Source organism: Mustela putorius, unplaced genomic scaffold (genome assembly GCF_011764305.1).
Source record: "Mustela putorius furo isolate JIRA1106 unplaced genomic scaffold, ASM1176430v1.1 tig00003853_pilon_pilon_pilon, whole genome shotgun sequence".
Lineage (NCBI taxonomy): Eukaryota > Metazoa > Chordata > Mammalia > Carnivora > Mustelidae > Mustela > Mustela putorius.
Window position 1 is genome coordinate 34,173,086 of NW_025422005.1, and position 26,644 is coordinate 34,199,729.

The 26,644-nt window shown below is 54.4% G+C and overlaps 2 protein-coding genes across 11 annotated transcripts in view; one reads left to right on the forward strand and one right to left on the reverse strand.

Moving 5' to 3' along the window:
* The window catches only part of DMAP1 (DNA methyltransferase 1 associated protein 1), an 8,436-nt gene extending 5,859 nt beyond the window's left edge, over positions 1-2,577 (forward strand). The window contains exons 4-10 of the mRNA XM_004740508.2: positions 429-587; positions 714-881; positions 1,137-1,322; positions 1,452-1,523; positions 1,757-1,829; positions 1,964-2,259; positions 2,466-2,577. Of these exons, the coding sequence (XP_004740565.1) occupies positions 429-587; positions 714-881; positions 1,137-1,322; positions 1,452-1,523; positions 1,757-1,829; positions 1,964-2,259; positions 2,466-2,525 (1,014 nt within the window). The 3' untranslated portion in view covers positions 2,526-2,577. The remainder of the gene's footprint in view (positions 1-428; positions 588-713; positions 882-1,136; positions 1,323-1,451; positions 1,524-1,756; positions 1,830-1,963; positions 2,260-2,465) is intronic.
* Positions 2,578-2,957: 380 nt separating this feature from the next.
* Positions 2,958-26,644, reverse strand: part of ERI3 (ERI1 exoribonuclease family member 3) — a 126,203-nt gene continuing 102,516 nt past the window's right edge. For all 10 annotated transcript variants that reach the window (XM_013044664.2, XM_013044653.2, XM_013044647.2 and 7 more), the window contains one exon: positions 2,958-3,488. In XM_013044664.2, coding sequence (XP_012900118.1) covers positions 3,406-3,488 — 83 coding nt within the window. In that variant the 3' untranslated portion in view covers positions 2,958-3,405. The remainder of the gene's footprint in view (positions 3,489-26,644) is intronic.

Genomic DNA, 26,644 nt, shown 5'->3' on the forward strand with positions numbered 1-26,644 from the left:
TCAGAGAAGGGTTCTACAGGCTCCCGCATCCTGGGCCTTTCTCCAGTATTTAGCCATCTGCTCTACTCCAGAGTTAACCTTTGGACTCCACAGAAGCCCTTACATGTGAGCCCCTCACCTTAACCCTGGGGACAGGAGCATGTATCCTGTTACTGAGGCTCTGGAGCTGAAGGCATGGTCACATTGCTCCTGGGCCCAATCCAGAGGCAGGCTGCAGCCCTAGCTTGCTGGGGTCTCTGGGCAAGCAGTGTGTTTCCTCACCTGGAAGCATCGTTTCCAGGCTGCAGTCTGCAGGGCCCTAGGCAGAGGGTTTGCTTTGGTTCCGCCTAGGAATGGGTGGTACACAGATCACAGGCTGTGACCACAGGGGGCTGAAGCCCGCTGGCCATGACGTGGTGCGCCCATACTCTGTCCCTCTGTGCCAGTAGACTGTGCAGGTTCCCGTGTACTCAGAGCAGGAGTACCAGCTGTACCTCCACGACGATGCCTGGACTAAGGCAGAGACGGACCATCTCTTTGATCTCAGCCGCCGCTTTGACTTACGTTTTGTAGTAATCCACGACCGCTATGACCACCAGCAGTTCAAGGTGAGCTGGTGTTACGCATTTGCATGTGTGTCCCCGCTGTGCCTGGCCGGCCGCCTGCCTTCATGCGACCCTGTCCCTGTGCCTCTGGGCACTCACTGTCCATTCCCACCTTGTCTTTATCCTTAGAAGCGTTCTGTGGAGGACTTGAAGGAGCGGTACTATCACATTTGTGCCAAACTTGCCAATGTGCGGGCTGTGCCAGGCACAGACCTCAAGATACCGGTGTTTGATGCTGGGCATGAGCGACGGCGGAAGGAGCAGCTGGAGCGTCTCTACAACCGGACCCCGGAGCAGGTCAGTTCCTGAAGCCCTCTGCTTTCATCCCGCAGGCTTGCAGTTCCCTCCCTTCCCGGTTCCCCTGCCGCCCCGCCTAGTCCTTCCTTGCTAGCCACTCTCCCCACTGCACACCCCTCCCCCTCCCTCGTGGTCCCTTGCCTCTTGCTGTGGCTCACGGACAGGCTAGTGGCCCTACAGCTCCCCATCTGCCTCGCCACAACACCCCCCCCCCCCGCCATGCACCCTCACATTTGGGGTGTCTCGCTTTCCCAGGTAGCAGAGGAGGAGTATCTGCTGCAGGAGCTGCGCAAGATTGAGGCCCGGAAGAAGGAGCGGGAGAAGCGCAGCCAGGACCTGCAGAAGCTGATAACGGCAGCGGACACCACCGCAGAGCAGCGGCGCACCGAGCGCAAGGCCCCCAAGAAGAAGCTACCCCAGAAAAAGGAGGCGGAGAAGCCGGTGCGGAGACTGAGTCAGCCCAGTTCAGGGTGCAGAGCAACGAGGGCACTCAGAGCTGGCAGGGCGTCAGGACTAACTTGGGGCCCTCCCGCCACTGTGCCTCGGTCTCCATAACTTCTTCTCCCCCAGGCTGTTCCCGAGACTGCAGGCATCAAGTTCCCAGACTTCAAGTCTGCCGGTGTCACCCTGCGGAGCCAGCGGGTACGTGTCGCCTCCATCGCCGTGCTGGGGCCCTGGGCTCCCCGCAGCCTGTGCGTGGCAGCCGTGGCCCTGGAGCACCGGGAGGGAGCGTGGCCAGGCTGAAGTCAAAGCTCTTGCTCTGTTCCACAGAGCTCCCTCCAGGGGTTCACTTCTCTCCCGCTCCCCTTGCCTTTGGTCCCTGTTGTCCTTAACCACTTGTCGGGGAGAGGGCTAAGTGTTTTGGGTCATTGCAGATGAAGCTGCCAAGCTCCGTGGGACAGAAGAAGATCAAGGCCCTGGAGCAGATGCTGCTGGAGCTTGGTGTGGGTGAGTGGGGACTGGGCCCACGGGACCTGGCCGTCTGTGGCTTGCGATCGAGGCTGGGCTGGGGAGGGCACTTTGCATCGCTGGCCTTCCTGCACACCCTGGCTCTGCCTCCGCCCTCCACCTACCGCCTGCAGAGCTGAGCCCGACGCCCACTGAGGAGCTGGTGCACATGTTCAACGAGCTGCGGAGTGACCTGGTGCTGCTCTACGAGCTCAAGCAGGCCTGCGCCAACTGCGAGTACGAGCTACAGATGCTGCGGCACCGGCACGAGGCCCTGGCCCGGGCCGGTGTGCTCGGGGGCCCCGCCACGCCAGCGTCTGGCCCAGCCCCAGCCTCTGCGGAGCCGGCAGTGCCTGACCCCAGTCTTGGCCCCGACCCCACCAAGGACACCATCATTGATGTGGTGGGCGCGCCCCTCACGCCCAATTCGGTAAGAGCCCAGTTGGGCAGGGGGAGCGCGAACGGCCGGTCCCGCTCCCTCCAGTGCCCGCAGTTACTGTGACAGGGTTCTGAGACTGAGGGCAGGACTGGGTGGCCGTGGGATCACCCGCCCTGAGTATGAAACGCATGCACTGAGCCTGAGCAGAGCTTGGGGGGGGGGGGGCATTGACTCCGTTGCCTTCTGTGTCTTCTCAGAGGAAGCGTCGGGAATCAGCCTCCAGTTCCTCTTCTGTGAAGAAAGCCAAGAAGCCATGAGAGGCCACAGTGGGTGCGGGTGCTGCTGTGTAAATAGAGCTGCTGAGTCGGACTGGGCTGCTTCCTTTTCCTTCCCACCCCTGGCTAGGGGGGTGGGGGCGCAGTCACCATACCCACTCCACAGGGGTGGCCTTGGGACCTGCCTGCGTGGATGCCCCGAGCAGCCTTCTCACCACTGCCAGTGTTGCCCAAACATCTGTACTTGGTTCTGCTCTCAAGATGGTTCACACATAGTGGTGGCTTCAGACACTGCCTTGTGCTTAGACAGTGCCCGTGGCCCTGTGCTTATTCAGGAGGTTCTCACAGGTGCTCCAGTGACTGCAAGCCACTCCGGTGGCCTTCAGCCCCAGAGCAGCCCGGAATACGCACTAACCCCTGTACACCTTGGACGGCATCAGGCACAGCAGTGTCCGGTCCACACACACCCACAGCCTCATTTCCCCGACTTTATTCAGTGGCACGTTCACAGCGGGGATGGGGGTAGACACAAGGTGGGGCCTGATCTGTCCTGGAGCCCTGGGGGCACCACACACCATGCACTACAGATGGGAGGGGGCACAGGGGGGCTCGGTGGCCCCAGCAGAAGCCTGTGTACCAGGGAAGAGGCGGTGAGTGCCTGGGTCCCCCTAGCCCAGGCCCACAATGGGAGGGGCTAATACTGGGCTGAGGTTGAGGGATTGGGGTGGGGGGCACAAAGTGTCTGCTCCAGAGGGGCCGAGTGGCCAAGCCCTTACCCAGGGCGCAAGCCCACAGGACAGGCTGGGGGACACTCTGGATGTAGAGCTGTGCCACTCTCCCTTTTCCCCTCTGGTGAGGGAAAGGAGGGTTCTGGGCTGGGCCAAGCAGCTACCCTGTCCTGCCCCATCCCGTCCTCGGCCAATCAGAACGGCTTTGATGTCTGCTTGAAGATGAAGCCTTGATACGCAAGTGTCTTCATGATGTTGGCAATATTCTTGCAGTCATCTGAGAAGAGAAAGAGAGGACATTTAGATGGGGCCCAGATCCTTCCCCTCTGTGCCCACAGGTGCTCTTACATAGCTGGGGGAAGGGGAGCAGGGTCAGATTCAGGAGCCACAGGCTCTTAACCAGGGGGTCCTGTCCCCTGGTGGCCGCATCTCCAGCCTCACATTGGGCTGGATGAGGCCGGGCCAGCAGGAAGCACGGTCTCAGTGCTGCTCGGTCCCATAATTCATGCTGGAAATTGGCCGGCATGTCCCGCCCCAGCCCCAGCGGTGATGTATGGGCGCCGTCGCAGTAAGAAAAAGGCAGAGTAAATGTGTAATTTCTCCCTTGACGGCCCCCGGCCGCTGGGCGATCCTTCTTGTTGCCGCCGCGTGGGGACGGCCCGTCCGCCACACTCCGTCTTCCCGCCACCCGCCTTGATGTCTCCATTTCATTACTGTGCGGCCATTCATCACGCCCACGGCCAGGGTGACTTTGCCGGCACTTGGGTGTGTGTGTGTGTGTGTGTGTGTGTGTGTGTGAGAGAGAGAGAGAGAGAGAGAGAGAGATGTGGCCCAGGCCATAATGGCTGGTAACGAAGCACAGGCCTTGGCACTTTTGGGCCGGGAGCCTGGGAAGCCTGCTCTGGGCCCCAGGCTTGTGCACTCCCAACAGCAGCCTGCCTGGGCCCCTTCTGTGGAACCCAGAGCAGTGGAGAGGGTCCAGGTCTGCAGTCCTCCCACACCCTGGCCAGCAGTCCTCCACTAGACGTGCCGTGTGCTCAGGCTAAGCTCTGCCTCTCCTACCCCACTAGGCTCGAAGCTGGTGCCGGTCAGGCTTCAGTAGTCCTGTCTCTGGCTGTATCTAAGTACATCTGCTCCTGCCAGACCCTGTCACGGCAGTTTCTCCAGTACTGATCCCTGTGAGAAACTCCTGGAACGCTGGCGGCTGCAGGAGCAGGTACTCTGGTCCTTCAGTATCATGGACACCGGCCAGGACTTGTTCTAATGCCACCAGCAGGAGGTGCAGCTGCCCAACTCTTGTCCCTCTACAGAAAGCCAAGGACAGAAATACCCAAGTGCCCAGAGTTCTTCTGTTCCACTGCCAACACCACCAGCCCAGTCCCCATCGCTTCGCCTGCCTCTCCTCCCATCCCTCTCCCACCTCCTACAGATGCTCCTGGGCCATAACCAGGACCTCAGCCGCTACCAGCCTGCATGGGATCGATGCTGTGATTGCAGAAGCATTATACTTCGATGTCATAATCAGGTGCAGGGTGGTGGTAAGGTCAAGGTGGGGTCAGGAGGCCTCTGCATCTGTCAAGGGCCAACTCTTTCCACTGAGCCCTCCAGCCTGCCCTTGCTAGAACCTTAGACTAGGAAACAGGGCCCAACAGAGCTAGAGAAGGGCTGTGCGAGTGGGAGTCGGCCGTCCCAGGTCCCATGTCATTAGCCAGACACGACTCTGAGCCCTGTTTAGGGCAGATCAGTCGCACATGGTCCTCTTTAGCTGACCTCAACATGAACATACTCAAGGGGGATATGGACATGTAAAAGTGATACAGGACCCAGACACGGGGACACCCTTTTCCTCCAGGGATTCAGGAAGCCACGAGGGCTGGTCTGAGGCAGGACAGTGGGAAGACAGATGGGTGGATAGTGGCGGCCATGGCAACTCCAGACGTGACCCGTCCCCGTGGTTTATGGGCCGGACACGCACCCCGCTCAGCTGAGGCCCCGTCATTTGTCTCCCTTAGTGTGTATGCCTGTGCTGTGGGGGTAGAAGGTGGAGGGAGGGGGCTGCGACAGGAGTGAGGCAGCTGACAGGAAGGAGAAGGGGGCAGGAAGATCTGTGTAGGAGGGGCAGGCTGGAGATGGGTCAGGAAGGGCCCTGGGAGCAGGAAGGTTTATGATAGGGTCCAGAGGCTGTGATGGCACCATCAAAAGGTGCTACGATAGGATGATTTTCTTCCCAAAGATGTCTGGCCTTGTCAGGGCACCTCCAATCCTTCCTGTCGCCTGCACTCTGGGGACCATGGCCACTGTGCATATTAAGAATAAGTCCCCTCGTTATCTGCAATTACCCAGCGGCCACACACCTCATTTCTTCCAGCAGAAAAGAAAATTAGTTTTCTATTGACTTCATCTGGCTCCTCCCTCAATCCTGGACAAATCGCTCAATCTGCCTCCCCTGGTCCAAGTGAATATGCCCAGCCCCTCCCCCCAGGCCACCAGCCATCCAGAGAGCCAGCACTGACCTCCCACCTGTGCCTGGCCCCAGTCAGTCCTTGACCTCTCCTCACTGGACACACTGGCTGGCTTCGTCCACGCCCTGAGCTTCAGTGAGCCCTGAAGATCGCCGTCTCTTGCCTGCATCTCTCCTGAGCTCTGGAACATCTCTTTCTAGATCGTGTAAACTCAAAACATCCAATAATGCACCAGTGTCCTTCCCACGTGTCTTCACTACCCAGTGTTCTCCATCCCAATGAACAGCACCCCAAGTGCTCCCAAAGAAGCCCGAGAATCAGGCTTGACACTTTGCTCTCTCCCTCCCCAGTTCTCAAGCATCAACTGTGAATTTTATCTTCTTACTGTTTAATCATCTACTTCCCTTCATTCTGGCAGCACCCCCCCCACCCCCACCACCCAGGGCAGACCCCATCATCTCTTGCTCTTACACAGCCTATCCTCTTTCTTCTCCCTCTAATCCATTCTCTTGTAGCCCAAGTGATCTTTCTTACACAAATCTGATCACATCCTTGTCTCTTTAAATCCTTTCAATGGCTCCTGCTGCCCTCAGGTTCAAGGCTATACTCTTTAATATGACTTAAAGGCAAAGGCCCTATAAAAAACAGATCCCCGCTCTCTCTGGTCTTACCCCTGCCATTCTCTACCCCCAATCCCTGTGTTCCAACCACTGTTTTCTGAAAATGACAAAGACAGACCCATTTCTAGTCTTTGCCCACTGGCTGTGTGCTTGTGGCAAGTGCTTAAGTTTCTTTGAAGTTCAGATTCCTCCACTAGGGGTGATCAGGGATGCTACCTGTGTTAACTGTGAGCACTGAGCAGGTGACACCCCTCCACACCCCGTCTTTGTCGGTACTTTAAGTTTGGAGTACTTCCTCTTTTTGGAGGGAAGGCAAGGATGCTAGTTTTCCCGGTGACCCAACGGCAAGAAGGTAAATCCCGTACAATCTATGGCGCAGATGACAGAGAGGCCAGCACATGTGCTGAGACCAACTGGGATTCACTGCACAAGCTCACACTGACTACTGATCCTGTTTACTGAGCATTCTGGAGTCTAACTTGTTGTAACTGGTCCACTACAACAAAGACCCAGACTGGGGAAGACAGCTGCTTCAGTTCGCCAAGTCCGCGGTATGGCAGTTGTGGGCTTCCAGCCCAGGCTCTTTTTCTAGCCCCAGAAACCTCGTGAAACCTCTAAGCCGGTTGAGTCAGTGACGCCTGGGTGGCTCACTAACTGCCTTCGGCTCAGGTCATGATCCTGGAGTCCCGGGATCGAGTCCCACATCGGACTCCCAGCTCCACGGGGAGTCTGCTTCTCTCTCTGACCTTCTCCTCGTTAATGCTCTCTCTCACTGTCTCTCTCTCAAGTAAATAAATAAAATCTTTAAAAAAAAAAAAAAAAAAGAAAAAAAAAAAAAAAAAAAACGGTATGGTTAGAAGTTGAGGAAATGGAGCAGAAGTGAAGAGACAAATCTGGGCCTTTTAACAGGCCACAAGTTCAGCGAGAACAGCAGGATGAGTCTGGTGACAAAATGGCCTCTGGGAGAGTCCTCTGCTTAAAGCCCAGGGGCCACATGGTCAGCAGCTCCCCCTTCTGGAACCTCCCACTGAACTAACGAGACCAGCCTGATGCTGGCATGGTGTAGAAGGTGAGGGGCAGGAGGCACATAGCCTCTTGCCCACAAAGAGGCCTCCAAGGTGGGTCTTCCTTACTTTCAAATTCTAGAAGACTGCATGATTTTATGTTCCTGCAGGGTTATCAGCTTGTGACAAGATGACTCTCTTCTGTTTGGGGCATTAATATTCTTAACATTGGAAATATTTTTATATTGCCAACTCCATAACGGGAGATGTGCAGCTGCTTAAATCTGTCAGAGAGGTGAGTGGGGCTAGCACCTGACAAAGGATAAGCTTATTGGCTGGGCCCAAGGGTAGTCAAATATCTGCTTGGCAAAGCTGCTAGCGGAAGGAGGGCTCAGACCACAGAGGACACCCAATGAGGGCTTACACAGGACCATGACCTGAGGCTGACACGGGCCAGTTAGGAGCACTTGTCTGGGAACTGAATAGTAGAGGGCTTCTGGGAAGCAGGGCCTGGGTGAGGGCCACCCTCAGGAGGGAAAGGGCACACGGAAACTCTTAGAGAACCATTTATTCGTGCATGCCTTCACTCAGCAAACACACACGGACACCTCTGCATGCTGCGCGCACACGGGCCAAGCTGGGTCAAGGGCCTGGCTGCAGACCCGTCAGAGGTGCGGTGTGAGCAGTGCTTCAGGAAAAGTCAGCACAGAAAAGGCACTGAGAATGGGGAAAGGGGTCCCCAGGGACAAAGCCAGGCAGAAGTCTAAGGGCATGTGGGAGGGGGCCCGCCAGCAAGCTGGGCTTGGAGTGGGGAGGTGACCCTGGCATAGTGAATAGCACACAGGCACCTGGCTGAAGGGGAAATGTAGTGTGTCCAGAAACAAGTACTTAAGTCTAGCAGGTGGTGGGGGTGCTGAAGAGTAAGAGGCAGGCGCGCGGCGAGAGACGAAGCTGGACAGGCCGGCAGTGACTGGTCAGAGGAAGCCCTGCAGACGGGATGCCAAGCTAAGGAGTTTCAGAGCTTACTACCCTGGGAATGGCGGGGAGACGCTAACCTAGGTGAGGAGGGACAAGACAGAACCACATCCGCAATTCATAACAATCACTCAAGGACTGGAGGGGTTAACCCTGAAGGCACAGACACCGATTAGCAGACTATACCATGGTCCAGGCCAGAAACAGTGGCCCAGAACTGGCCCAGTGGCGGTGGAGATGGAGGTGGGGATGTACGGATGATGCGGAGACATGGACAGAGGCAAGAGCTTTTAAAGGAACAGAATGAGCAAGGCTTATTGGGGGCAGACAGAGTGTTGGGCTATGGGTGGGGTGAGTCTAGGATCTTAGCACCACTCAAAGAGGTAAGGCAAACCTGAGGTGGTATAGGTTTGGGGCAGTCTTGACCTTAGTGTTAAATCTCGAGATTCCGGGGTGCCTGGGTGGCTCAGTGGGTTAAAGCCTCTGCCTTCGGCTAGGGTCCTGATCCCAGGGTCCTGGGATCAAGCCCCGAGTCGGGCTCTCTGCTCAGCGGGGAGCCTGTTTCCCTTCTTCTCTCTCTGCCTGCCTCTCTGCCTGCTTGTGATCTCTGTCAAATAGATAAATAAAAATCTTTAAAAAAATAAATAAATAAATAAATAAATCTCGAGATTCCTATGGGACATGTCAACATATCAGGCATTTCCCTTACAGCTTCTAGGCTTTTATCTCACTGAAAAAGGCCTTCCTTATCCCAGTGCTATTAGAAAACTATCATATATTGGGGCGCCTGGGTGGCTCAGTGGATTGAGCCTCTGCCTTCGGCTCAGGTCATGATCTTAGGGTCCTGGGATCGAGCCCTACATCAGGCTCTCTGCTCGGCAGGGAGCCTGCTTCCTCCCTCTCTCTGCCTGTCTCTCTGCCTACTTGCGATCTCTGTCAAATAAATGAATAAAATCTTTAAAAGAAAAAACTATCATATATTTTCTTCTAATACTTTTGTTTTTATATTTAACTTTTTAATCCGTCTGGAATTTATTTTTTTTTTTTTTTAAGATTTTATTTATTTGTCAGAGAGAGAGAGAGTGAGAGCGAGCACAGGCAGACAGAGTGGAAGGCAGAGGCAGAGGGAGAAGCAGGCTCTCTGCGGATCAAGGATCCCGATGTGGGACTCGATCCCAGGACGCTGGGATCATGACCTGAGCCGAAGGCAGCTGCTTAACCAACTGAGCCACCCAGGCGTCCCGTGGAATTTATTTTCTTATATGGTGAGAAATAGAAGATCCAACTTTACTTTTTTCCCCCAGTGGATGGCCATTGTCCTATCACCATTGATTGAACTGTCCACACTTTCCCCACCCTTCTGAAATGATGCCTCCATTATATATACAATTCCCATACGTGCATCTGTTGGAGTGAGGAAAGAGAATGAACATGAAATGATCAAAGAGACAAACTGGACTGGGAGACATCAAGGGCAGAAGGGTGACATGCTGCTGACTTTATGGGGATACAAGGCAGTGTGGCCTAAAGGAAGATTCAGACAAACAGGAGGCCTTCTGTCTCAAAAGCTCAGCCTGGTAAGCACACTTTCTTAGTGATCTCCAGGAGCTGGTGAGGAATGGGGGCCAGAGCCCATGGAGCAAGAGCCAGGAAAGAAGGGGTGGGAACAGCTCCACTGGGAGCAGGAACCTTGGCAAGGACGAAGAGCAAGAATCCTGATGTGTTGACATTCTAGAACCTCATTTTGCTGCTACATCTTTCTATCTGTTAGCACATCTTGGCAGCATCGTGCCCGAGAGCAAAGGGCCAGTGGGTTAATGCTGGGCCTGCTTGACAGAGGACTGCCATATTATTAAGTCCCCAGCTCCAGAGGGGACATACTTATACTAAAAAATTATTTGTTCTGAGCGCTTGGGTGGCTCAGTGGCTATGTATCTGCCTTTGGCTCCGGTTGTGATCCTGGGGTCCTGGGATTAAGCCCCACCTTGGGCTCCCTGCTCAGTGGGGAGCCTGCTTCTCCCTCTCCTACTGCCTGGTTGTGTTCCCTCTCTCGCTGTCTCTCTCTGTTAAATAAATAATAAAATCTTTAAAAAAAAGTTACTTGTTCTTTGGCTGACATTTAAATTTAACTGGTGCCCTATATTTTTCTAACTGGGCAACTCTATGCTGGGGGCCAGCATCTCAAGCTACACTGGGTACAACTCAGGGTACAGCAGCACAGGGTAACTCAGAAGGAAGACAGGAGCCAAGGCACTGAATTTAGGACTGAACCAGCAGAGGGCCCTGGATATCCTGAGATTCTGGGTTCAAATCCAAAAATCCATCACTTCGTAACTATGAACTTGAACAAGTTATGGTCTTATTTCACCTCTCTGTGTCTTGGTTTCTTCTCTTCTAAAATGGGAACGATAATGATAATTATAGCAACTACTTCCCTCAAAGGGTTGTTGAAAGATGAAATGAGTTTTTATTTGTGAAGTGCTTAAAACAGTGGCTGGGTTAGTGATTATTATTATGGTTGCTATTCCAATAATATCCAGTAACAATGTTATTCCAGGAGTAATCCCCTGATATCCCACAAGCCCCTATTCCTTGTCCCAGACATGGCCCAGGCAGTCCCCTGGGTGCCCAGACAGGGCTACCCTGGCCCACCTAACACCACCCCCAGATACAGACCCCTGTCCTCAGACACGGCTCCCACAGCTCCCTCTGCTCCCCTCCAGTCAGGGCCCTTATAGCCTCAACTCCAAAGTGACCCCTTCTTCTAGCCCCTCCCCTCCGCCCCCTCCACCCCACCGAGGTGCCTGGAGGTGCCACAGGGCTGATGGTGAAGGATGACGGTGGTTCCACAATAAGGGGAAAAGGCAATTTCATCTTGATTAGCAGGCGATTTCTCTCTCCGTAATAAGCGCGCTCCAAATAATTAGCGTGTTTTACGTAATAATGAAATTACAGAAATGCAGTCCACTTATTCAAACAACTCACCATTACCATATTTTTAAATATTAGACTTAATTAGAGTTTATCACTTCAGAGAAGTATGCGGACCGAAGATGTTTTTAAAAAAATCCTCATAAAGTGTTTATTAAGCGCTGGTAAAGCTGGGATAATGATGTGTTTGGAAATTAAGGCAATCAAACACTTACCACCGCTCCTGGAGGCCGGGCATGGAAATGAGGCCATTACACGCCCATTACCCGCCAGCTCACAGCCACTTGGGGGGCGGGGAGAGGATGTGCCCGGCCGAGAGGGCATAGTGCCCGGAAACGCCTATGCCAACAGACCGCAACGGTCACCAGGAACCCAACTCAGACTTGGCCACACAAATGACCAGAGCGGTCCCAAATGCCAAAGAAGACACCCAAGACCAATCCTGAACTAGACTCCCAGGCTGGGCAGGACCTGTCACCTCCATTTAGACCCTAGTGCCGAAGGGGACAGAAGCCAGCTTGGGCAGCCAAGAAAGGTCAACGAGTGGAGGCGGAGGCTGAGAAAGCCACAGATCCTGAGCAGGTGACAGCTCCCAACTCTGGGCCACACAGGAAGGGCTAGCTACAGTTCGGGGAGAAGGGTCTAGGAGGGAACTGTGGAACTGAACCAAAAGCCAAAGGTAGAGAGGAGCCAGGGGTCAGGCCCGCAAACACACCTGGATCAGGGAAAGCAGACAAGAAGGGTGGTGGGAGAGGGGCCGGTGGCTCCAGGCCCCATTTATCCCAGTGAATAACTAATTCCAGAATTTATAGTGCTGGGTTTTTGTTCTGTGGCCATTTATATCTGCGAGGGGAGGAAATGAAGAGGCAGCGCGGACGCCACATCTTTCTGTGTTATTGCTTGTCTGCCATTTGCAAATCATTATTAATTGTGGGCCCTGGTGGCGGGCTGGGCGGGGGCCGGGCTGGGTACATCCACATAGCTCTTCATCAAGGACCCCAGCCGCTGCCCCAGAGAGCCAATTACCCCGCCCTGATTGGGATCAGATAAAGAGGGAATTTTTACAAATTAGGGAATAAATAGAATTTCCACACAGGGCGCGGGCAGGACCTGAGAGGCTGTAATGAAAAACCATCCGTCACCATCAGCACGGCCTGGGTACGCAGCCCCGGCACTCCCTCCCCTTGTGGGCCGGCCCTAACGCTCAGGGGCCTGGGTGTACAGGTCTAAGGACACCACTACCCTCCACCCCCATCCCAGGCCCAGAAGCAGGGAGAGGACTTCCCTGGCGGGGTATCTCTACACTCTTTGGGCTGAAGAGGCCTGGGCCCCAGCTCCAACCCTTTCCCTATTGCCTCCTCTTCCTCTGGATGTTAACAAGAAGGACACTGAGATGGTCAGGAGAAAAGCCAGGGTTAGGGACCATGGGGCACCATAGCCTCTACAGCTATGGCAGCTCTAGGGCAGAGCCCCAGCCCTGTGGACCACTCACTCTGGGCTCCCATTAGCGCTCCTCCCCTTGGATCATTAAATATGTATATCTTATTACACGCCTTGTTAGAGTATCGAGCTCTATTGACTGATGATAAATCCTGAGCCTCGTCCTGGCCATAAATTTATCTGGAGATGATGAAGACTCAATAATCTAGTCAGGCAGATAATATCATCGGGCCTTAAAAAAGATCATTACATTATATGTCAGAATTAAAAGTGAAATACGCCGTAGTAACAGGGCGGCTGCTCTGGCCATTACAATGGGTGCCGGCCTCCCCCACTCATTCCCAGCCAAGGCCCCATCCAGGTAGAGGGGCTGAGAAGGCTCGCCCTCCTCCTCCTGACTCTGGGATATTACATCTAGAAGAGCCAGAGGTTAGCGAGATAACTCAAGGCCGAGTGAAGGGGACCTGGCCAGGAGTGGGGTGAGGAGCAGAGGCAGCTCCAGAGCAGAGCTGAGCACCTCTGCCCCATTCCACCTTACCCTGTCCCTAGGGGTCTCCCGTGGCACTATCTTCTGAGGGTACCTGAGTGGCTCCAATAGGAAGGTGACAGGGCCTTACCCCCTTCCAGAATGGCCTGACCAACCAGGGTAGATTTTTTCCAAAATGCCAACACTGGGATACTGACAGGTTAGGCCACTTGCCTGTACTGCCCCAGGCACCTGTGACCTGTCCCCAGACCCATGTGCTAGCAGCCTGAGGCCTTTCTCAGAAGCATGTGCTGGCAATCCAGACCCTGACCACCTCCTTCCCAAGAGACCTGCCTGCCACAGCCTCTACAACCTGTCCTTAGAGAAACTTGCTGCCAGGCTCTTGGATCTTTGACCTCAGCACTAACGACCGTTTCCGCTGTATTCCATTTCTACTCATTTCCACAGTTACACCTTCTACCTTTTTAACATCCTCCACTGCTCTTCCTTTGAAATATTAAATTCAAATCTCCCTAGTTACTGGCAATAATACACTTTTCTTTCATCTCATGAAACCTCAAAACATGAATACCTCTGCTCTCTCCGGATACACCACCTGCCTCCTGTCTACTTTCTCCCCCGTATACTTGTGACTGCTTACCCAACAGTCATTCTCTTGCTGCCAGCCTGGCAGAGCCCACTCCTCGCTCATGGGACCAGGGGTGAGTCCCTTGGGTCTGAGCCACCTGTGGTGATCCCTGCCCCCTTGTGGGTCATTGGTATAGGGGTGGCCGTGTATTCTGGCTAGTGAGAATGAGGGTAAGTTTGCTGAAGGACCTGCACGGAAAACTTCACTCTTATGAAGAGAAACACGGGGAGGAAATAGTCCTTTATATTCTGCCGGATATTTTCATGTCTGCATATAATGTCTGGGACTGCAGAAGCCATCTTCCAAACATTAGAGGAGTTAGCCTGTGAAGAACACGCTGAAGATAACAGAACAGAAAAATGGGAAACGTCTGGGTCCTTTAGACATTGCTGAGATGCTGAATTAACTAATCCTAGGATCACCTTATATCCAAACTTTCGTGAGCTAATAAATCCTATTTTAAAAAATATTTTATTTGTTTATTTGACAGGGAGAGCCCACAGGAGGCAGAGAGGCAGATGGGGGGTGGGGAAGCAGACTCCCCCCCTCCGATGTGGGGCTCGATCCCAGGACCCTGGAATCATGACCCAAGCCGAAGGCAGAGGCTTAACCCACTGAGCCACCCAGGCACTCCAATAAATCCAATTATTTAAGATACGTTGCATTGAGTTTTCTTTTTCTTGTAGCCAGAAGCATACCAACTGATACAGAATGTAAAGACAGGAGAGAGAATGACAGAACAAACGGGCCCTATAACATAAACTCGGCTGAAGGGCGGAGGAGCAGAGGGCAATGAGGGTGCTGTTATTTCGAGCCAGGAAGCTGGTAACTCTTGTTATGCTCTCTTGAAACATCTGACCAAATTGTTTCCTGCTATATCACAAGACACAGGCCATGTTCCACTAGAAAGGCTAAAAGAGTCAGGTTTTGACAGGAACCCACATGAAAACAGAGAGGGAAAAAAAAATGCAGCTGAATGAAGAAAAACTGTTTATGTCTATGGTTTGTGATCTAAGTTGCCTGAAAGCCCCGTGGCTCCATAAAGCCACGAGGGGCTTAGACTACTTCCTTCTGCCCTTTTCAGCTTGTTGCTTCCAATTTCCAGGTTACCTCCTGGTCCAAAATGGCTTCGGGAGCTCCAAGCATCACACCCACATTTCAGGAAAGAGGAAGTCAAGAACAGCAAAATAATGTACTTCCCGGCTGAGTCACTTCCTTTTAAAAATATCATTCCTGGAGGTCTCGCATGCTTTTCCTTTTACCTCACTGGCCAGAACTCAGGGATGTAACCGTTATCTAGCCGCACGAGGAACTAAAATAAGTGGTGTTTTAACTGGGCACACGCTGCTGCCCCTAGTGATACAAGGGCTCCATTTAGTGAGGAAGGAGGACAATGGCTATCGGGTATGTACCAAGCAGTTCCCATCCTAGCAACATGACCAACGCACCTCACACAGGAGCCGGCCTTCCATGGGTGATCATCTCAGTCCTTTCTTGCCAATATTCTCAACTCTCTTGCTTCCTTTTCTTCCCATCACCCTTGCCTGGAAAAACCTAGACTGCCTTCTCTCTGCTTGCATCTGGGTGGAGGGTGACTAGAGAACATGGCAACCATACAGATCTGTGCCCCTTACAATCAGTCCGCAAGCTTACCGGGTTGTATAAAGCCACCCAGCTGGCCTCCTATGTTCCTGATCAGCGTGCACGCTCTCTCTTTCTCCCGGCAGCAATGTCGAATTTTCTCTACTTCCCCCATTCTCAAGTCCCCCACCCGACCCCTCTCCCACAGTTTGGTCACCTACTTCACAGGAGACATAGGGGATGCTCTTCTCTTACCTGCTATAGAGGGAGAGGAGAGGGTGTGTCCTGATGGCACTTCTAAAGCCTGCCCTCACTCTACCTGGGTTCTCCACCATACTTCCTTTTGGGGGGCATTCCATGCTAAGCAAGCCCCTTTTTCTCTGACAGAGCCGCAATGGTTTTTCTGCACTGCTTCCTTAACATAAGCATGTAGACATATCAAATCTCTCCCATCTTTAAATACAACCTCGTCTTAACTCCTTTTCCCAGTGACTGGTACCCAACCTCTCCTCCCTTTCATAGCCGAACTTCCCAGTCAACACTCAAGGCCTCCTTTCCTCATTTCCCCCCCTACAACCTGATTTCCCCACCTTCGTCCTACTGAACCACTTTCTCGAATGATTCCTCCAACCTCACAGGGCTCAAGTCCAGTGGTTTAGATCACCCCAGTGGACTAACTTGTGTCCTGAAGCTCTTCTCCTGGGGCTACGGTGACAGCATCTTCCCTTCCTCCCCAACTCCTTCCGCTTCTTTGTACGTGTCTTTCTTCTGATTGTCCTTACAGAGCGGGTATTGCTTAGAGCTGCCACTGTCCCCCTTCTCACTCTCCATCCAGCCCTGAGCCTTATCCACCATAGATATCCCAGTGATTTCTAACCCCATATTCACACTACCACCACCCTGGTCAAGGGCACCACCACCTCTCACCTAGGAGACTACATTGCCCCCGTCAATCTCCTCCAAGGTGTCCTTCTAAGCCACAAATCTGGTCATTTCACTCCCTGTCTTAAAACCCTTCAATGATCCTGGAACAGAAAAAGGACAGCATTGGCGACACTGATGAAATCCAAGGAAGCCCTCCAGTGTAGGGCACAATATAGTAGCCACTTTTGTTTCCTGGGTGCTGATAACTGCTGCGATTATGTCAGATGCCAACATGAGAGAAAGCTTGGTGAGAGATGTATAGAAAACTTCTCTGCAAGTAAAATTGGTTCAAGGTAAAAAGCTCAAGAGTTAATCATTAAAATCACCACCACCACTCCAATAGCACTTCACTGCTCTCAGGACAGCACCCAGACTTCTTTATACAGTTCTGGGGATCTGCCCAGCTTCCCCCTTGGGCCTCGTCTTCCCCACTCTCTTGCTGGATCCCGGAGTTCAGGCTCTTTTGCTTCTCGGCATGCCCTCCTTCTGCTGGAAAGCCCCGCCCCTTGCTATCATTTCCTCTTGCGTCTTACCTGGGCCCTCATGTTTGTGTTAGGGATCCTTCTCTGTCACCTCCTGCTAGATCACAAACCCGATGGCACTAATGTTACCTGTGCAGAGGCCCTCAGTAAACACATGCTAAGTGGAAAAAAGGAAGAACTGGAAGAAAAGAAAGAGGGAAGGCTAGGAGGCAAAATCATAGGCAAACCTATTACAGCCCTGACATCTGTTGCCCGAAGCCTAGACGTGCCGGGGCCCTGAAAATGAGTCAAGGTCCTTGTCCTCAGCTTCCAAAGTGCTGGGGGCTGAGCCCCTTCCCCACCTCCCCTCCTTCCTAGTATCTTCATTTCCCCAAGACCTGCTGGGCCAGGACACTGGCTGGGACCTGAGCTCTCAGCAGTCTGGCCACAAGTCTGTCCAGCAAACTGATACATCTGGGGGCAGCAGTATCAGTGGTGGGACTCCCCAGTCCTAGCAGTGATGCCCTGGGGAAGGGCCTGGCTCTGTCTGGGGACTCTGTGAGGGGGGCTGCCTCCCTGAAGCCCAGTCCCACCTGGTAAATATTTCATCCTCAAGCTGCTCAGCTAATCCCTATTAATTTCAATACTGCCGCCTTGCCTGGCTCAGCTCCCAATGCATTATTTATCCCCTTTGTTTGTTTGTCGCTAACAGGTGGGCCCCAGCGGAGGCGCTGACTGGGGACAAGCCCACTCCATCACAGTGTGGCTGTGAATTAATCATGAGGACTAATGGGAAGCACCTCAGCTCCAGGCACTGCCCTCGCCGCCTCCCCCTGCCCTGGCACCCAGGGGTGGGCCACGGCCACCTCAGCTGAACTTCATTCAAAACAACACATTTTATTTACTATCTGCCTACACGAGCCAGACACAAGCTTACCCTTTGGGGATACAAGGTGAACAAACAGGCGTCAGTTCCTGCCCTCAGGGAACTTACAATCCAGCTGAGGAGAGAGGTGTTAAAGGACTATTAATTAGGATTGTGAGGAAAGGCTGCGCAGGTCAAGTGCTGGGTGGTAAGCAGGTGTGCCCAGGGGAGGACCTGACCGAGTCTAAGAGTCAGGGTAGGCTTCCCTGGGGAAGCAAACTTTGAGCTGCTCTCTGAAGGATGGGCAGGAGTTAATCAGGCCAAGGGATGGGACTGGGGGGCTCCTAAGGACCATAAAGCCATGTGGGAAGGCCTTGAGGTGAGAGAAGGAATGGCAGTTTCCAGAAAATGGGGGAGGGTCCTGTGCTGGAGTGCAGAGGGCATGAGGAGAGAGACTTGAGAAGGGGCAGGGGACTGGGCGACAAGGCCCAGCTTGGGGATGCTCTTCTCCCTACACGACCGGCATTTGTTCCTGGTGGACGGCCATGGACATATCCTGAACACCTGATATGCACACTCACACCACCTTTGCTGATGTGAGCAACATCCGATTTCTTGACCTTCTGCTTGTGGCTTCTGAGATGGTCATGATCATTACTCCTCAATTGCACCGATTAGGAAACACAGGTGGGCATTCAACCTGGGGCTTATGTGAAGGCCTCTGTGGGCTCCTAGCAACCTGAAGCTTAGGTGTGCCCGTGGCAGGACCAGGCTGGACCTGGCCCACTGACTCTATGTGGGGACCAGGCACAGGGCTGGGAACCCTGAGCTGCCTCAGCCACAAGTGCTCACATCACCTCCCGGCAAGGAACCTTCCTCACCTCTGAAAGCCAGCACTGGCCTGGGCCCCCAGAAGACCTCAGCAAACATCTTCTGAATGAATGACTGAACAGAAGTGAATGAAAGCCCCACAATTCCCCACAAAGATCTTTCCCTCAGATACTCTCCTCAGAACTTTTACAAAGATCTAAAATAGACAAATGAGCTAACTGGTACTCGGTGGGCAGGGAGGGTGGGGTGGTCTACAGTATTTTCAAATGCATTACCTCCTTTCTCCTCATAGTAAGCCTGGGAGGTTGGAGTCACCATCAACCCCATTTTAAAGAGGAAGAGACAGAGGCCCAGAGTGGTGAATGACATATCCAGGACCACACAACCTGGAAGTGGTGAGTCTTGACTAGAACAAGGACATCCTGTTTCTAGGATCTAGAACATCCAGCACATCCATAGGTCTGCCCCTCTGTGGTCATTTCCCCAGGGATCCCTTGGTGGCTCCAGGGACCCTAGTTCTCAAGAATGATCCCCAAATGGCCCCACCTCATTTTTGAACCAAATGTAGCTCTGCCAGGGCAGAGGTTTCACTGTGCACATGGTCAGGGTTTGTAATTCTATTCAAAGTGGCCACTTTGAAAATCCATATGTCTCCAGGCTCCCTGTACATCATGGTGTCAAGTCCTGGAGCAGAGGCATCCATCAGCACCTCCCGACGCCATGGTCTGTGTGCCCACGCGCCTCTTCCCACCCTGTGCCTGTCCTTGGCTCCCGGCTGCTCAGGCAGAACTAGCCGGCCCTGGGCAAAGGCTCACGCTGGCTTGCCTGCTGGGCCCCACAGTACCCTTGCCTGCAGACCAGTCCGGCTGCCGGGCCCCACCCCTGCCCCAAATGCTGCCTCCACCCTGCCTGCTTCTCCAATCTCTTGGAGCTAGGCAGCCAGCACGGAGGCAGCCTCGATAACTTGCTAACGTGCTGCCCATGCTGTTCTTAAAAATTTATGACTGTGCAACATGAAAAATCCGGCCGAGGAGCCGTCATTAGCGGCACTGCCTCCCTCCCCCACCAGAGCCGCCCTCGTAAATTGAGATTTATGGCTGCAGCAGGCGGGGCGGGGGCGTGTGCAGGCGGTGAGGATGTTGTGGGGGAGACAGGGAGACCGATGAGCCGGCGGTGGGGCCGGGGGCTCCCCCCTGCGGCAGCTCCAGCTTTTCACAGTCTGCGGTGAGACCCGCGGAGGGCAAGGTCTTGGCTGGGGTGCAAGCCTGGCACAGGTGCTGGATTCCGCCTAGCCGCAGGACTGGACAAGGAGGGGCCTATCCCCTGCCAACACTGCCTCCTTCAGGTGGAGGACCAGATCCTGAGGTCCAGGTGCGGGGCAAAGGCCTCTCAGGAGGTTGACCTGAGGAGGAAGAAAATTGGACCGAGGGAGGCGGCATCGTGCTTGCTGGAGTCACAAGGCCTGGGCCCCAGAGCCAGCTTCTCCAACCAGAAGCACATAGGTTGGCTGTGACTGTGGTAACCCCACAGAGAACGGGAGAGCAGACAGGGAGTGGGGAAGGAGGGTGCCAGCCTCTTCCCTGCTCCTCTTTTCTCTTGTAAGGAGGGCTGGAGGAGAGCACCTTGGTGTGGGGTGGGGGTTGGGGAGGGCAAGCCCTAGACCCAGGCTGGGGCTGAAGAGGAGGTAATCCTGCAAGCCATTCCCCACTGAAACCCCCTTAACACTCCCCCCAGACCCCTCCTATTACCTCCCTGCTGCCTCCTCCCCTGCTCACTTAGCCCTGTCAGCCAGGCCATTATGAAATTGGGGTTTCATTTACAGACTAATTAAACATTACAGCTTGTTCACAATTACAACGCGGGGATGAGGGAGTAACTAATTACGGAAGAAATGAGCTAACATTTATCTCTGCTCCCACCCTCCCTCTCCCCACTGCCCCCCCCCCAATCTGGCTTCCTCCCACTCTCTGGTCAGTACCTGCTCTCTAGGTTTATTTCCTAGGATGAGGACTGGAAGGGCCCAGCTCCCAACCACCCCAGACACAGGATCTGACTATTGTTCCCAGACACTCTGGGGGGGGGGGGTTGCTCAGCTCCAAGGACTATGCTGCAGGAGACAGGGGTTTTGTGCAAGACCTTGGGTGTGATGAAAGTGAGGGTCCCTGTGATGGTATGTGTGACTATGACATGGGCGGAGGGTCGGAGAGACACTCTACTTCGGTGTGTGAGTGTGACAGTACAGTGGGGCTGTGTGGCTCTATGTTGCTCTACCTTGCAGAGTGGGGTTTTGGTGTGACTGCTGCAGACAACTATTTGTGTGATGGGGCATGCGTGTGAATGAACCACACCCTCACCCTCAAACCCCAGACAGAACAGACAAGAACTAGGTGGTTGCAGGAGGTGATGGTCAAAGCAGCCCTAGGCCCAAATCTCCACTGGGCAGCCCTGTTCATTCCTGCCTCAGAAGCAAGAAAGGGAACAAGGTTACCCTGTGCTGGGAGCTCAGCTCATCTCTGCCCTCAGGTTGGTCTTGGCCTCTGGCCAGATGCCCCCTGGGGCCCAAGAAGCCTCCTGGGGGCCTGGGGTGCCCCCTGTGGGCAGGAGTCCTGGGGTCTGGCTGGCCTGCCGCAGAGTTTAATAATAGTAACAGTGAGAGTAAGCGTTTCCATCCTTCCTGCCTTTGGGCAGAAGAAGAAAGAAAAGAGGAGGGAGAGGAGGGAGTGGAGGGAGCGGGCTGAAGGGAGGCTTTGAGGCCTCAGAACTCACATCAAACGGCCGGATCTGGGCCTAATTGTCTGACCCCTGCCCCTGCCTTCAATCAGCTCTGCGGCTCCCCGCCCGCCCCTCGCCTAACTAGCAGCCATGTTCTCCTCATTAGGACAAGCTCCCCTTGCACACGTGTCCCCGGACATGTCCCCAGCACTCTCGGCTTCCAACCCTGCCTGGTGGGAGGGTACAGTGGGGACCCAGTTTTGGAGGGGCCCCTGGGACAGCTCTACCCTCCGCCACCACAGCTGCCTGGACCGAGATGCTCAGCCCCTCTTCTTGAGCTGCAGGGGCCTCGATGCCACATGCGGTGACATATCCTGGAACTGGCTCAGCCGCTGGGTGCGTTCTGTCCTCTGTGCGTCCTTCTTGCTACAGCCCGACTGTCTCAGACACACTGCTCCTGAGGGCGGCATGTGTTTGAATCCTGTCCCTTTTGGTCTGGTTCAGCCCGGCAGGGGTTCTGGTCTGGGTCAGGGTCTGTGTTCAGAGGCTGGGAGCGGAAGGAACGTGTCTGCCCACTCTACAAGGGTGGCTCCCTTCCACAGGCCCAGGCATGCTGATGTGTGGAGTGTCTGGGTCTGCTGCCACAGCAGGGAAGCCACTGAACTTGGTGGTTTCGAGCTCTGGCCTTAGATACATGCTTAAATTCCGGCTCTCCCACATCCCTGCTCTGCTGCCTGGGGTGAACGGGAACCTTCCTGAGCTCCAGTGTGCTCACATATGCTAGCGCGGACAGCTCTTAGCTCACAGGGTTTGGGAATAAGATGACAGCTGGGAACTCCTCTGTACTACATCAGGTGCTCAGTAAATGTGGCGTACTGGTGTTGGAAGGCGATTTAGATCAAGTTGCCCCATCTACAGGCCAAAGCCCCACTGTGCCCAGGTGGGGTCTGGGCCCTGGTCACAAGGTGTCAAGGAGGAACTGTGGGCAAGGGGCTAATACCAGGGGCAGAAGCACCGGATGCTGGATGCTTGGGGCAGGAATGTCACACAGAGGCTTCAGGTGGCAAGGTCAGGGCCCAGTTTAAGGACTGTTGGGGGACAATAGGTCAGCTAAGTGGGTCTGGGGCTGGTCCATGAAGCATGGCCCCACCCAGGAGTATTGAGAGCCTGGGAGGAGGCATGCCGTGAACACCACCAGAATGAAGGCGGTCTGGCTACACATGGCACTCATTTCCAGGGTACCAGACCTGGATGCAATCAGGGGAGGGGCTGGCCTGGTCTGGGCCCTGACATTGTCTCTCACCTTAAACCAGTGGTAATGACTTGCAAATATTGATGAAAACGCAAACTAGAGAGATTGTGTTTTTCGGGGAGTGAAGGTGGGGAGCGGGGATAAGGAGGAAAATAAACTGAAATGAAGTCCAGTTATCTCCCATCTGTGGCTGCTCCTAATCCCCCAGCCCAAAGGAATCCAATGCAGCCCCTTATCTGCCCTGTCAATCACTCCATCACCGCCCAGTGCTCAGTGGGCACCACACACCCTCACACACACTCAAACACATGCTCACACATGCACATACACGCACACACTCACTCCACCGACTCTTGCTCCAACACTCCCGCCCACCCCCAGCCCATTACTCCTCTGAGTAGGAGCCGCCAGCACGCAGGTCCTGCCAGATGGATGCAATTTGCATAATATCAGCAGCGGAGGCTGCAAGATCACCGGGGGTCAGGGCGCTGACATCCCCGCACAGTCTATCTGCAAGTGCTAATTTGGCCGGCATTGATCTGTCTTTCTGATTTCTTTGTCATTTACGTGTGCGACGGTTTGACAGGAGATACAGAGAGAGACAAGGGGAGGCCAGGCCGGGCCTGGGGCTAGGAAGGTAGGGAAACAAAGATTATACTTCCCAGTGCATCACACACACACAACACATACACACATATACCAGAACCTTCCCCCATCCATCCGGCAGTCTACTTGTCCATCTGTCCAGCCATTTTTCCACCTGTGGTTGCTACTGAAGACCAGAGCCTGGTGTCTGGCAAGGACCCATTCCTCAGACTCCCCGGGGCTCTGAGGGCACCAGCTCAGGAAGGAAGGAGTACCCCTCCAGGGGGACACTGCCTCCAGGCAGGCCAGTGGAGCCCATCGATGCCTAGAGAGCTATCTCTTCCCATAGCCACCCATCCCCCAGCTGCTCATTTTCTCTGGGCCACACCAGAAACAAGCAGACGAAGTGGGGGTTGAGGGTGGAGCCAAGGAAGCACATACTCAAGCTCTCTCTGCCCCCTCCTAAACCCAACCTGAAGACGGCCAAAGTAGAGGGACTCGGGGGTGGCCTGAGCAGCACCTTTCTGCCTCTCTGGGATAGCCAGGGAGAGGGCTATTAGGTCTGCAGGGGCCTTATATCAATACTCACCACCCTCAGGTCTTCCAAAGCCCAGACTGGTTTTTAGCTGATTCTGAAGGCCCTAACCTCAGCCAGAAAGCCTTAGATCAGGCCAGATCTAAATGCTACCCGCTCAACCCTCGGCCACTGTCCCCACATTCTTCCGTGCCTTGGGAGAAGGGTGCCCCATAGGGACGGGGCACTGCCTGGATAGATGTCAGTGGTAAGGGGGAGGGGAAGATAAGACCGCAACTCTGGAAAGAAAGAACCCACTGCAGAGAAGTGAACATGGTCACTCTGTCAAGGGAGGAAGAGGGGCCTCAGCCTTCCAAGGGTGAAAACCCCCTCCCTGACAGCCACAGTGGCTCTGTCTTGGCCCCACCTCCTTTCCCTTGCCCATGGCAGCAGAGCAGGGTGATCAGAAGGAACTCCCTGCTGGGCAAGAGGGGGGCTGGCGTTTGGTGTGTGCTAATCCCGGGCCTGAGGTCTTCAGAGGGACCTGGGGAACTTCAAGGAGGGGAAAGCAAAGCTGTACTGTAGACGAGCTCATTAGCCAGCACCCCCACACCCCCACGAGGAGGAGGGCGGGCGGCCCAGGGAGCGTGGCGGCAGAGGCGGCAGAGAAAAGGCTGTCACTGTCCTTTCTTCCTTTTGGTACAAGCATCTCCCTGAGCCGACGATTCTCCTGCAGTGACACCTCTCACGGGAGCTAATGAGATCCGTGTCACAGAGCTAATGCGCTCTGACTGGACTCTTGATAGACACCCTACTCCTTCAGGGGAGACCACAGGCCAGTACTGCCCCCCTGGGGCCAGGTTCCCACCTTGCCTCCTGCCAGCCCAGCTCTTTTTGCCGAACCACGCTGGGCAACGACCTCCTCAGAGTGCACTTGGTGTCTGGCTGCTCCTCCTTACCATGAGCCTCAGAGGGACCCTCCTCGGGCCCTGAGCAGAGGAGCTAAGGAACAGGGCAGGACCACCCAGTCGTCATCAGGACGTTTCCAGTTACTCTCCTAGTCAGCTGAAATCAGTAGTCTGTGGGGCCTCCATGTCCCAAAAACAGGTGAGATTTTTACTGACGTTTCCTGTGCAGATTTTTGGGACCTGCTGTTAGAGATATCAAGTATGGAGGGCCTGAACATCACCTCTGACAAACTGTGAGTGCGGTCCAAGGATGTATTTTGTACATGCACACTGGGAAGTCCAGACAAGATTCCCAGAAGAGGTGGCCCCTGGAAAACGGGCAGGATTTTCCTGGTCAATGAGGTGGAGAGCAAACAAATCAGAGTAAGAACTGTCAGAGCCAGAAAGAGGTCAGAAGCCAAGAGTTGCTGGGCTCTGGCTCTGAGGGCAACTGTAGCAGGCGTGAAAGGGTGGCAATGCCTCCTTTCCTTTCTTCCTTGACAAGGCTTTGTCCCTTGTCAAGGCCTGTCTGTTCACACTGATTGAGGAAAATGAGGGAAGTGAGCCTGTATTCTTCCTCATGTCTCTGTTGGTAGCACAAAGCCCAACACCAAAAAGGTGCCTCCTAGTTCAGCACAGCAGTAAGAACACAGAACCTGCACTCAGACGGACCTGGGTTTGAGCCCTGCTCTTCAATTCAACCAGCTGTGACCTCAACTTCCTAGTCTATAAAACGGGAATGCTAATGCCTGCCTTCCATAAAACTGATGTGAAAATTACATTAGTTAATAAAGAGCACCCCCAAATACTTGCTGACCCTTTGCAGAAACACGAGAAGCACTGCACAGCGCTCCGAAGCCACCTGTGGAGGCCACTCTGCCCTGAAGCCTTTGGTCCACAGCAAGGGTGCAGACGGAGTCCGCGGACTGCCAGGCGTCAGCAGTCCCCCACATGTGGTCCCTCTTCACCCACACCCCGCTCTACACCACGCTGTTCATGGGGCTCGCAAGGCCAAATCCACCAACCGAGAAGGACATGTCTCTCTCCTGACTCAGAGGCCATGCTGACAGCCCCTGACAACCCTGTCTGCCTGGAGCTCCACCACCTCTCCTGAGACATATAACAGGTGCAAGGTAAACATTCACTGATGGGTCTTCTGCCTCCATTCCCACGGCTCCTGCTGGCTCTGAATTAACCATCGCCTCCATGAACCTTACAAAACCACCCCCTCTGCAGTTTCTTCTTGCTAGTCCTCCCTGTGAAACCTCTCAGACTGCTCAAATTGCAGCCCAACTATGACCAGGGCACTGCTCTGCCAGGATGCCCCTCGGCTCCCCTGCAAACAGTTCAGCCATGCACATTCATCCCAGCGTGCCCTCTCCCCTTCTATAGCCTACCGTCCAGCCCTGGGCTGGCCGCCCAAACCTCTAGCACACCTGCCCCTTGCTCTCTCAGCACCACGAAACCAGGCGCTCAGCCCACCCAGGTAGGCCCACAAACTGCCCCTGCCACCCATACCTTAGAAAGAGGCTCAAGTAGGTCCTAGGATCATCAGTGATTTGCACACAGAGAAACTGTCTACCCACCCCCACATTGCATCATGGGAGAGCCAAGCGGATCCCAGAGATGGCTAAGCTGTGGGATCTGTGGAACCCTTGGCCCCCATCACCAATGCCGCCCCCCCCCATATGCATACCACTCCCCCCTTCAGGCTGGCAGCTCCTCACGCAGTTAATTAGCACTATGTCACTGAGGACCAGCCTGAGTGGCCAGTGACAGGAGCTGACCCTTGACCCCAGGGCTGGGAAACAGTCCACATCAAACTCTTACAGCGCGACCCTTTTAGCACGCACAGTAACTCGGGGCACCGCCAGCTGAAGCTCATTAAAGCTGTCTCTTTGGCGCGAGGGCCATTAACCTCACTGCTCAAAACCAAGGCCTCCCCTCCCCGCCTCTCCCAGCCCAATTAATGCCCTGCATCCTCCCTCCCCTCCAAATACCCTCACCCACACCTCGGAGCCAGCTGGGAGCTGGCAGGGCAGCCCTCTGTGCTCAGAGATACAAAGACCCAGTGCAAGGAACCCCACAGGCCCTGGGGAGGCCACGGTGCTGGCAGGGCAACAGGGGGGGCGGGGAGCTGCTTGAGCACCTACTGTGTGCCGGGCCAGGCACAGCACAGCCCTTTAGACAGGCAGCTTCACAGAACCTCCCCAA